The 12,863-nt window shown below is 40.6% G+C and overlaps 1 protein-coding gene across 2 annotated transcripts; it reads left to right on the forward strand.

The window, feature by feature from the left end:
• The first annotated feature begins 2,890 nt into the window (after positions 1-2,890).
• On the forward strand, positions 2,891-12,316 carry LOC6728310 (NADP-dependent malic enzyme). Of its 2 annotated transcripts, none has more exons than XM_002103623.4 (4): positions 2,891-3,214; positions 5,324-5,936; positions 10,282-11,210; positions 11,267-12,316. In XM_002103623.4, the coding sequence occupies exons 1-4, from the start codon at positions 3,153-3,155 to the stop codon at positions 11,940-11,942; spliced, it is 2,280 nt and encodes a 759-aa protein (XP_002103659.2). In that variant the 5' UTR covers positions 2,891-3,152; the 3' UTR covers positions 11,943-12,316. The 2 variants fall into 2 exon arrangements, with proteins under 2 accessions (XP_002103659.2, XP_016034945.1); XM_016176832.3 differs by lacking the exon at positions 2,891-3,214 and adding an exon at positions 4,601-4,749.
• The last annotated feature ends 547 nt before the right edge of the window (positions 12,317-12,863 follow it).

Consider the following 12,863-nt stretch of genomic DNA (forward strand, 5'->3'; position numbering starts at 1 on the left):
GTGAATCCATTAATAAGCGGCTTTTTTACGGCCATTACTTATTGATTCGTATACCTTATTTTTTGTTTTTAACTCTTAATTTAACTATATTTAGTGAAATGGAAATTTGCATGGCTATAATAGTTTGAGTAAGAGTACCTTCTATTCCACAAATCCTCCTTACTTTTTTGTCCAGTTTGACATTTCCGGCACAGAAAGACCAAGACCAAGACCAAGTCCAAGACCGAGTCCAAGTGAGATCGTGTACGCGAGACTCATAAAATTGTTGGCCATTCGAACGTTTTTGTGCCGGACAAGCCATTGAAAAATAAAACGCGGCCAGCAAAGGCTAATAGAAAGAGACAGATGGTCGGGCGGTGAAAGAGAGGGGGAATGTGGTGTAGAGCGCATCGAAAAAATAGAGAAAAATCAAGCGGATGTCTGGAATTTCATACTGTTGGCATGGCAGAAGTGTGAGTGTGTTATCCTTTGACAAGGAGCATAAATGTGCCAGCTCCTCTCCAGCGTCCTTTGTACCTTCCGGCGGCTGGGTGGCCAAGTCGATGTGTTGGCCATTTTATTATATTTGCTCTCAGACATTTTTGCCCTAATACGAAAATGGGATTTTAGGATATAAAAATTATGATAGATTACCGTTTCGCTGCCACACAGCCAACTGCCACCCACCAATTGCATTTTTTTGCAATCGCCACACACACACTCTTACTAATATGCTTGTGTTTGTCTACACTGAGAAATTTATTCTAGCAGCTTCTATGGTTTCCTTAAAATTTAATAAAAACGGAAACCTTTCTGTTTGAAAACATCCTTAAAAAATAAAAACTATATCTCTGCTATATGTTAAATTTATACTCGTGTGGAATTTTTAAATTATTTTCTCAGTGTTATCTCCGTCACATGCAACTTCGTGGAAATTGCGCTGGCTTAGCTGGGTAAAATCATTTGATGATAAAAGTGGCCCTCAATTGCCTTGCTGCTTGTTGCACGTCGTTGGATCTTCCCCTCATCTCGTTGTTATTAAATTGCAATGGCAAAAAGTTGAAAAAGCAATATGTGCAAAACATGGTTGAACTGAGCATGTGAAAAGCACTGGACTTGGAAAACCAGCTGACACACCTCTAAAATAGCAATTGCGTTTTGAGTGGTGTATTATAAAATAGCAAACTATCAATTTGACATTGATTTTATTTTCTAATGCAGGTTACAAACTATCATAAATAAATTGATTTATGGTAAAATAATTTAATTTATAACACAAGTGTGTTATTGTTATTACAAATACGAATGATAAGATTTTAAATATACATTTGTATAATACAAATGATTTTTTTAATTAAAACCGTTAATTATAAATAAATAACGTTCGTTTTCAGAACTACAGCTGGCGCCATCTGTTATTATTTATGAACACTACAACGCAAACAAAGCTTTTGAGCTTTTATAACATTAACAGTGAGGCACGTAAAATTAACAGCCAAGTCTAGAGCTTAATGACAGCGCCATCTATTATATTTAAAGCGAACTCTTACTTAACATTAATGTTGTGCAATGTTAGGTTTTATGACTATGTTAAGCGAATTTAAAATAAAATAAATTGTAAGTAATAAGTTTTATTATAAAAATGACCAACTGGAAAATTCCATTCGGAGTGGTTTTTTGGCATTTTTGGAGTATCGCTTGTCTAATCATTGTTATTGTTGGTCTCCATAAAATAATTTTGTGGTCACTAAGCATTTAAATTGTATGAACTAGTTTGAATGAATGGAAATTTTTATAAACAGCGAAGCTATCTGTGGTTTTTAAAATAAATAGATAAGTTAATAATAATTTAATAATTTCTCTTATATGTCGATTAAACCAATATTAATGCACACACGTATTCTTTATGATTACTTTATTATTATTACACATAAAGTTTTTTTACTGACTTAACTGAAATTACATTTGACCCTGGCAGCAATTGAAATCGTGTTGCAACTTTTCATACGACACTTTCGCAAATTTTAGACAGTAAACACAAGCCGACACTGCAACAATAAATTCGGTATAGCAAACACAGTAATTAATGTGTGTCATATTTGCACAATTGAACAAGATCTTTGAACATTAGTGCAATATATATTCTGATTTCAACAGACAGAAGTGCAATAAAGCAAATCTAATTAAAATTCGAGTGCCACCCAGGCGACAAATGAAACAGCGGTGAAATCATTAGGTGATAAAATCAGAGTCAAAAGGCGAAAAAAGCCTAAGGCTCCACCACACCGACTACCGAGTCCCCTACATCACTGTTTCACCTCAGTGCATTTGAAATGACCCGGAATTCATTGGATTCATCAATTTTTCTTCGGTTGCCAAGTGCAGCCGACTGGGACGCGATGGTCAGCAATCGAGTTGCCTTCTTTGAAAGCTGAAATTATTATTTTTTAATTGGCCAGCAACAAATTGCTTCATGCATTTGTGTGCGCCGCCCAGAGGTCACTGCGATTAACCAACCGCTCAGGTTTTGTGCGACTCCAAGTGAAGTACAACTCAGCGCCAAAGCTTCTCTAAGGCTGCAACGATTAATCAAATACAGTGGAACCCCGTAATGAAAGACACTTTATATTGAAAAGGAAATGCAAACAAATTACATTTTGTATAGTCCTTTTGCAAAGAATGAAATAAATAAATAAATAAATAAACTGAAATCATATTAAAAATAAATTTTAGATTTGATCCTTTTTAGCGAGGCGCCACTGTAGCCGTCTGGGACCTACCGAAGTGACTCAGCCAGTGGAGCAAATGTCGCGTGCTGCCTGCGTGCGGGTGCGAGCGGGAGGTCAGCAGCGGACACTCTCCTTCTCCTTCTCCTTTGGGCCGCTCGCTAACAAGTTGCCTCCGGTGTTCGCAGAGCCGCGTTTCCAGCGCGAGTTCAGTTTTTGATTCAGTTTCAGGCGGTTCGGAGTGGCTAAGCCAAGCGCAATTGCTCAAAATACACTTTTTTAATTTTTGTTAATAACTGTTTTTAATAATTTTGGTGAAACAGCGCGTGGTCAAGCGAACTAAGTTAATTTTCGCGTGCGAAAAGTTCACCACTTTTGCGGTTACCAAATAATTAACTTGTATAACTATTTAACTGGAGCTAATTAAACTGAAATCTAGAACCCAAAATGGGTAATTCCAGTTCCATTTGCGCCGATCGCAATGTCATAACAAATTTCGATGAAAATGGGTAAGAAATGAAATGGAAAAGTGAACAAACTAAAGCTGAACTCAAGCGATTGGCAAAAGAGGATTTCGAAAATGCGAGGGTTGGCCAAAGAGTTTGTGTGGACTACAGCGTATAATTTTTTTTAAATTGTTTATTTATTTTTATTTTAAGTAAAAACTAATACCTAAACGATTAAGAAATTATATTTTTTATAAATAAGTTATTTATACAAAAACAATTACAAATTTTTAACTGCAAAGCAAAACAAGAAATATGGTCTAACATTTTTTGTTTCGATACTTAATATAACTTACTAGATCCTTTTCCTGAAACTACAAGTTTTTTTTGCTTGCCTCAGCCACGCCCCTCCATTAATGTGCTTCTCGAGGTGTCATTAGTGCTCAATGATGCGTTTTACTAGCGTTTTATCAACGATTTACAAGCGACTCGTCAGCGTTGCGATAAAAAAGAATAACTCCTGGCACACGCCATCGATAAAAAATCAGAGCACCACCTTCTTAATTAACGATTTTCGAAGTAAAACGAAAAAAAAAAGTTGGAGCGACAGGTGTGTTTTGCTCACGAAGGTACTTGGAAACAGAAATGTAATTCGTTGGCAAAGCTGAAGTAAATTGTTAATATTTATGAAGGTTGCTCGGACATACACACACACATGTGTGATATATTCCAATTTATTCGCCTGCCGTGTTTTACTTTCAATTTTTTGTGTAATAATTGAATATATCAGACAGACATCCGAGCAAAAGCGGAACGGGCCCACCGGGCGTATGAGTGACTCAAGTGCGAAGTGGGGCGGGAACTGAAGCGATTCGGGACACTGAAGGTTAAGGTTGGGGTTTGGGGTTTCTACCTTGAGGCGTCTCTTTAAATAATTTATACTTAGTCAGATGTCACGAGTTCAGGACGTATTATTGGTTAATATTTAACGCCATCGAGTCTAATAATTTCCATAATTTCATTTACTCCAATTGATGCACGCAATCTGTACTTAAGCTTACATGAAAATCAAAGCTACTGATTATAATTAATAGTAGATAAGAAATTGCAAACTGCACTACTACATAGTTTTATTTGAATACTATTATTTCGACCGCTGCTGTTCTCACGGAAACTTTTCGCATGCTATTCACGCCGCATCGCAATGTTTTCCAGGTCCCAGACAAATGATTAGATGGTAATAATCGTTGTTTAATGGCGTTTATATGTGCAGATAGTGTTTGCACCGCCCTTATCAGTCAGCTGATATACCCCACACAACTGAAACTAATCAGCGAGAAAGAGCGAAAGAGCGCGGAAAAGCAAAACAAAATAGCCAAGTGTAAAATGTAAAAGAGATAAGTGTGTCGGCAGCAAAACAAATCGAATATTGCGGCTCAGTTTAGCACGAAAGCTGCAGCAACGCAGACAAAAGTCACATACTCAGTGAGATAATTGTCGGCAAATCAATAATCCAATATAATATAGAAGACTTTTAAGAGCATCGCCATGCACTCGATCCTACGGCGCTGTTCCGGCATCAGAAAAACCTTTGGACTGTGAGTCGAATGCAAGAATTTCCGAATAATAAGTACAATGTGGTGCCATACGATTGGACCACGGATCAAGAGGGTGTGTTTCTGAATCGGCAATAATCAGTGTCACTTTGCCACCGCTTATCGGTTTCCATCGGGAAGGCGTGTCTGCGATGCATCGCCTCATCATATGACCATGCACATACATTCAAACATATCAGTGCATTTCAAAGGTTCTGAAAACCTTGATAAGGGAACTGAAACGAAGAGTACCCTTTAGGGTACTCCATTAGCCCTAAATACCATATTATTGCTCATACGACTTGTTGGCTTTAAGAAAAAGCTTTTTGTGGTGAAATTCATATAGTAATATGTTATTATTAAAATATAATATATATATACTATTCAAATATAATATAGATATCATTAAAAATTGTTAGCACGGGTACACAGAGTAGCTGCGCTTGAAATTCAATTAAAAATATTAGCATCGATTCTTTCAGAAAGGGTATCCGAAAGTTGGTGACGAATTGGTTGTTATTGTCACTCCCGCATTGACATTCATTCACATATTGTCTGCTCTCTCTCTCTCCCTTAGCACGCCGGTATATCCCACCGCCAACAATTCTCAGAGTCCTTCCTCCCACAGTCGCGGCAAAGAGCGCGAGCTCGGCTGCTACACGAAGAGCAACAGCAGCAACAACAACAACAACAGCCATGAGAGAGAGAGTCAGAGCTGTTGTAGTAGTCGTGTGTGTAAAAATCATACGACCACAACGACAACCACACTCGAATACGAACTTTCCAATTTCGCAAAACTAACGACACGAATCACAACGCAAAGTGCCGCCGAAGTGGACGCATCGCCGCATACGGATACGGACACGCATAGGGACAGGGATTCGAATCCGGGTAATATAGCCTTAGCCACCGATTTGGAACTGCCCAAGGGTCTGCCGTTATCCTCGCGACACCACTGGAACCAGCTGCAGAGCAGTTTGCACGCCCTACACCACCAGCAACAGCAACAACAACGTTCATACAGCTCCACCACTAGCGAAACAAATTTGGAGGACAAGATGAGCAAACCCGATTCGAAACTAGATAAATACGCGCAGCGCGATCGCCTGGGCCTTTGGGGCACTGGTGACAATGAGGTGGTCGGCAGCCTCTCCGGATTCACCCGACTCTTGGACAAGCGCTACTCAAAGGTGAGTTCCACAAGTAGGAATATGCGAATACGCATTCAAGTTGCCCAGTTCCGTGAGCTTAGTGGAAAAGTACCAGGCAAAGGTTTTAAGGGTGGGTTCGTATTCGGTTTTTTTTTCCGCTCCCCATACTCAAGGGGCGCGAATTCGACCAACCTCGGCGAATTGTGTTTGAGTAAATATTTAGAAGTAGATTCATAATTATAGACTATTAGAAGCAGTTTAATTGGCTTAGAATATTAAGAACTTAAGTTCGATTACCTTAGCCATTCATATGTATCTGAAAGATATTTGCTACAGAAGTTAGTTCCAATGTTGGAATTTCTTCTTGAAAAAGTGTGAATTTATTCTAGGCCACCTGCTATTTTTACCACTAGCACGAGAATAAAAAATTCCAAATCATAAATACATAAACAACTATTAGGCAGAAACGTCAGCTGCTGAATTCAGAGCGTAAAAAAAAGATACTTTTTGGCAGTGGCTTCATTTTTCGGCAAGTGGTGTGGGTGACCTTTAGATGACATAGCGAGTGAAAGGGACGGCAAATGGCACACGCGCCACTCTGGAAGACCAAAGCTCAATGTTTTTGTTAGTTTTTTCTTTTTTTTTTGGTTTTTTTCATTTTTTTTATGGTGCCCTAGTCGAAGAAAATCGATAGACCAACTTTTATAATTGAGGCAATTAGCTGACTGTGGCACTTGCTGAAATTGTACGGTTTGAAATAGTTGACACGAATCGGTCACGCAGATTTCGTTTACAAAATTTATCTCAGATTGCATTTTCAAGTTCAATGCTTGTGCAGTTTTTCAGCTTGCATTGGCTTCTACGCTTTTTTCCCACGCAGACATGAATGAGCTAATGCACGAATTGTTTCACAAAATATAAAATTAGAGAGCATTTTCGAAAGAGAGAAGCGAGAGAGAGAGAGCGCATGGGCTTTGCGTTTGTTTATTTAAAACAGATGCACTGAAAAAAACCGAGTTCTAATGTAAATATGGTAATTATTAGAACTTTAAAATGCTAGGTATCTAAACAAATTACGTAATTTCTACTAAAAACATTATTTTCCCCCGTGTGGCTCCTAAAAAAACTGACCAAAAGGGGCAAACCATTTGGTATTGTAAACAGAAGCTCCACTGAGAATAATGGAGAGGCCCTCCAGAATGGTGTTTCCCCATGACAACCAAGTGGATTTTTAGCTATCCCACTTACGTCACGCCACAAACGCACAAAAGACTAAAAATTAATAATTTAGCGAGAAATTATCTTGGGGTTTCCTTATCGTGTAGAGGCTGCCCACTTGTGTACTGCAGATTGTTATTATGTACTTCTTACACGCTGCCAACAAGTGACTCTTGTTTATCTGAACCTTCTTCCCCGAACAGCTGAGCTTTGTTTTGATTTACCCATGGAAAGTTTTTGAGTTCTTATCTCGAATGAAAAAAAAATAAGAAACAAAATTAAAGCCAGTCCGCGAAAACTGACCTACATTCAGCAATAAATTTAACTCTGTTTCGAACCGCAAAAATAAACAAAATAAAAGAATGACGATAATCCCCACAAAAACACTGGTATCAGCCCTATATATATACATTAAATATTTAACTGTGTGGTTTGCTCACACCACATGCAGTTGGCGAATAGAACTACATTCCCCTGCTCTTTGTTGTTATTTATTGCCGCTCTGAGGAAATTAAAAATTTAAACAAATTCAGGCGGTCAATGTGCCGAAAGAGCGACGAGCTCGAAACTTGTTGAAATAGTTGAATTATTTCATTGTTTACCCAATGATTTATCGGCAGCTATTGTTTATATTGGGCAACTATAGAAAGAGTAATATATATAGTGTGCTTGTCAATTGCAATAAATGGTTTAAATGTTTTGAAATAGGTATTCGATTAGAATTTATGTTACTTTCGGTAAACCATTTTTAGCAAACCCTATGATTTACATTTTTCATAGATTACTCGCATTTTTGAACTGTGCATCATTAACTATTATGCTCTGAGTTGAGATAGTAGCCTGATTCAGTGGCATATTCATCCTGTCATCATTCCACATCGTATGACCCACAAAAGAGCAGCAGCGTTTCACCTGCTGGGAAGCTGGAACAGAATAAAAAAAACCCCTTTCATCAGCTCACCTTTGCCAGAAGGGAAACAATCAGCTGAGATTGCCCGTTGTCTGTGTGTCTGCTCAACTGTCGCTGATTAAAGCGACGCTTTCGTCATCCGATCCGAGTCGTATGCAAAGTTCAGACACAGACGGTCGTTGATAGCCCACTTAATGATTAGCCATAGCTATAATGATGATCACCGTTGCGATCATGATGATGATGATGATCGAACTGGTCGCGCCAGACAGTGCAAAAAAAAAAAAGAAAAAATAAACCAGCTAATTTTTTGGTGATTTTTCGATTTGTTTTTGCTTGTGGCTGCGACTTTTGTCAGTTTTCGTTTCGTTTTGCCTTTTTGCAATACCATGCGAAATGTGTATGCGTAATATCGAAGTTGCACATTACGTATACGCATGTCTGGATACGAAGATGGTTGCCCCCATTATAAGTTATCTTACATGAAATGCTTTAACTACTTATTAGTTCTATTGAATACATACTAAAGTCAGAACTTGAAAAAAGGTGATGAAGATGATGAAACTATAGTTTAGTTCATATGAGTTTTGTGTGGCAAGTTTGGAGGCATTGAGCAATTGCTGGGGGCATGAATACATGAATATAAGTCCATCATACATATGTACATATATGTATGTGCTGGAGAATGGGGAATACTTGTTGCCAGGCGGTTTGAAAACACTTTCGCACGCTTATCGACGGTCGTGTGTCGCTTTCAATGTCAACGGTGTCGTTCTCTCGATGTAGATGTATGTACGTATGTATGTATATACGTATGTATTTCACCAGCCCACCGATGACGTAGCCACACGATAATGGTTAAGTTCGAGGCAATTCTGGCAGTAAACAATTTTTTATGGGGATCACTTCACTGTTTATTGTCCAAACAGCCAGTTCAGAGCTACTCGTAATTGAATTTGATGCGTATGTACGTATGTACAATGTATGTACCCTTTTAGCGGTTTTAAGCCTTTATTAGTTTCACTTTTATTGGGGGAATTTTAGTTCGCATAACTTAAAATATAATCGGGATTTGCAGCTAAAATAATATTTATTTGTGGCAGTCATCATTTTATAGATAACAGTTTTAATGCCTATCACCATGAATAAGCAATTTTTAACATAATTTTTAACAAAATTTGCCAAATATCATATATCATATATCATATTAAGAGCTGACTCAATTAACTAGAATATGAATATTTTGTTTTCTTCGAAAAACTAAAAATTCATAATAAATACTAGAAATTTATTATTGCGTGACCGGGGCGAACGAAATTAATTTCAAACGATGATAAATGATAGACAACCTAACAAGTATAATTTCCAATAATAACTTAATCTGAGATAATAACAAAATATTCAATTTACAAAAATAATCGGGGAAACTTACATAACAGATGATGAATTGGTTGCATTATGATGGATAGCTTTGAAATAAAAATGTGCATAAGTTATAAAGTTAAATCAAATGTCCCAAGAAGCTTAAAATAGACTCATTACGAAAACCTTTGTAATGGGCACGATTTGAAAACAGCAGCCACTTGGAAAAGTTACCCAAAGCACGAGTAATTATTCCCTAATGTGCATATTAGCAGGTACATCCGTACATCCACATAATCCAGCGTGATTTCTATTTGAATGCCAACTTGCACGTATTTTTTATCTAATGCTGTGACCCAGTGGAAAGACGGCGGCAACGCCCCCAACATAATCCCCGCCTGCTTCGTCCATTTCGATAATAACCGCAGCAATTACGGAGCAAAAACTTTCAAAATCTCCGTACTATGTGCGTGTGAATCGAGGCCAGCGCTGAGTCACTTCCCCCTCGAAAAAAATGTGTTTTAATTAAAGCTGCGATTGCAAATCGCTTTTCAAGCGACTGGGCGCTAGAAAACGACTTTGAACTTGATGGCCGGCTCTTCTCTATCTCCTCGGATCTGCGAAGCTCGGGTGATAACTGCCTCTGTCTCGGGTGGCCAGTTCCCGTGGAATACTCTATAGAAATAGGGGCGCGTGCCTGGGAATTCAAGTCCATGATAAGCGGGGCAAACTTTTCCACCATCCCACATTTTGTTTGTTTTGCTTTGAGGGGAGGTTCTATAATCATTCAATGAGGCGATCATGCCATGTCTAAGAAAGATGTACGACTCTTGAATCCTACAGATATTTTTAGTAGGTATTAGTAACTAAAATGGATATCCCTTTCGATTTCAGGGCCTGGCCTTCACACACGAGGAGCGCCAGCAGTTGGGCATCCATGGCATGCTGCCCTATGTGGTCCGCGAGCCCAGTGAGCAGGTGGAGCACTGCCGCGCTCTGCTGGCGCGACTGGAGCAGGATCTGGACAAGTACATGTACCTGATCAGCTTGTCGGAGCGGAACGAGCGTCTGTTCTACAACGTGCTCAGCTCAGACATCGCCTCCATGATGCCACTGGTGTACACGCCCACCGTGGGATTGGCCTGCCAGCGCTACAGCTTGATCCACCAGAACGCCAAGGGCATGTTCATATCCATCAAGGACAAGGGACACATCTACGACGTGCTGAAGAACTGGCCGGAAACGGATGTGCGTGCCATCGTCGTCACGGACGGCGAGCGCATCCTGGGACTGGGTGATCTGGGCGCCAACGGCATGGGCATACCCGTGGGCAAACTGTCCCTGTATACGGCCTTGGCGGGCATTAAGCCATCGCAGTGCCTGCCCATCACCTTGGATGTGGGCACCAATACCGAATCCCTGCTGGAGGATCCCCTGTACATCGGTCTGCGCGAACGCAGGGCCACTGGAGATCTGTACGATGAGTTCATCGATGAGTTCATGCACGCCTGCGTCCGTCGCTTTGGCCAAAACTGCCTAATCCAGTTCGAGGACTTTGCCAACGCCAATGCCTTCAGGCTGTTGTCCAAGTACCGCGACTCCTTCTGCACCTTCAACGACGATATTCAAGGAACCGCATCGGTGGCCGTGGCTGGACTGCTGGCCTCGCTGAAGATCAAGAAGACCCAGCTGAAGGACAACACGCTGTTGTTCCTGGGCGCCGGAGAAGCGGCTCTTGGTATTGCCAACCTGTGCCTGATGGCCATGAAGGTGGAGGGTCTCACCGAGGAGGAGGCCAAGGCCCGCATCTGGATGGTGGACAGGTAGGTCGATATATACGCAAAATTCATCCAGATACTTATAGATGCTTTCTATGTAGCCGTGGTGTCATCACCCGCGATCGTCCAAAGGGCGGACTCACCGAACACAAGCTGCACTTTGCCCAGCTGCACGAGCCCATCGATACTTTGGCTGAGGCGGTGCGCAAAGTGCGTCCCAATGTCCTGATTGGAGCGGCTGCGCAGGGCGGCGCCTTCAACCAGGAGATCCTCGAGCTGATGGCCGATATCAACGAGACGCCGATCATCTTTGCACTGTCCAATCCGACCAGCAAGGCGGAGTGCACCGCCGAGGAGGCGTACACGTACACCAAGGGGCGCTGCATCTTCGCCAGCGGATCGCCTTTTGCTCCCGTGACGTACAACAACAAGAAGTTCTATCCGGGTCAGGGCAACAACTCGTACATTTTCCCTGGCGTGGCACTGGGTGTTCTGTGTGCCGGCATGCTGAACATTCCCGAGCAGGTATTCTTGGTCGCCGCCGAGCGCTTGGCGGAGCTGGTCTCCAAGGATGACCTGGCCAAGGGCAGTTTGTATCCACCACTCAGCTCCATTGTCAGCTGTTCGATGGCCATTGCCGAAAGGATTGTGGAGTACGCCTACAAGAACGGATTGGCCACTGTCCGCCCAGAGCCGGTCAATAAGCTGGCGTTCATCAAGGCCCAGATGTACGATCTGGACTATCCCCGATCCGTGCCCGCCACCTATAAGATGTAGATGATGACCAGATGATGAGGATCCATTCCGCCTAGCCCCAGAAACCAAAAGGAGTGGCCATCAAAAGATATTCAGCAAGGGCGGCGAGCAGTAACCCCATGTTATTTATTTTATAATGTCGCACATTTGTCGTCTAGCATATATCCAAATTTGTATCGCGGCTAATTAACCATAACCATACACTATCCACCAACAACCATATTATAAAAAAAAAACCAACTAAAATGGAATGTCATCAGATGCGGCGCGCGATTTTGTATAATGCTATGTAAATGGGATATTGATCTAATAGATATGTAAACAAATTTTATGTAATCTTGAACAACACAAACTATTCTAAGGATATATACAAATAAAGAAATAAACAAAAATAAGACAAATGTATGTTTTAAAGTTCATAAAGTTACCGTTACGCGGCTTGGGCGCGATTTACGTGCGGCTTTTAGTACGGTTTGTTAGCGATTTCAGCGCGGCTTGCTTGCGATTTGAACGCGAGCTTGGTGCGTTTTGGCGCTTTTTGAGTTTTTGCTTTGGGTTTTGCTTTAAGTTTTTTTTCTTATACTTGGATCTCAGGCTTACACTTGCTTTGTGCCAAAACCCCTATAGGACGCACATGGAATCAAGAAAGTAAAGGTATAAATGAAATCAGTTTAATTAAGATATTTTGTAAGAAAGGCGAGTGCAGTGTGAAAAAGGTTTTATCGGGACCTTAGCATTGATCTAAAATCCCTATAGCAGCATATGGAATCAAGAACGTAAAGGTATAAATAAAATAAGTTAAACCTAGATATTTTGTAAGTCGCATGTAGTGTGTAATTGTATGAAATCAAGAAAGTAAAGGTATAAATAAAATCAGTTTAATCAAGATATTTTGATAGAAAGTCGAGTGCAGTGTGAACAAGGTTTTAGTGCGACCGCCGG

This window comes from Drosophila simulans, chromosome 3R (genome assembly GCF_016746395.2).
Source record: "Drosophila simulans strain w501 chromosome 3R, Prin_Dsim_3.1, whole genome shotgun sequence".
Classification (NCBI taxonomy): domain Eukaryota; kingdom Metazoa; phylum Arthropoda; class Insecta; order Diptera; family Drosophilidae; genus Drosophila; species Drosophila simulans.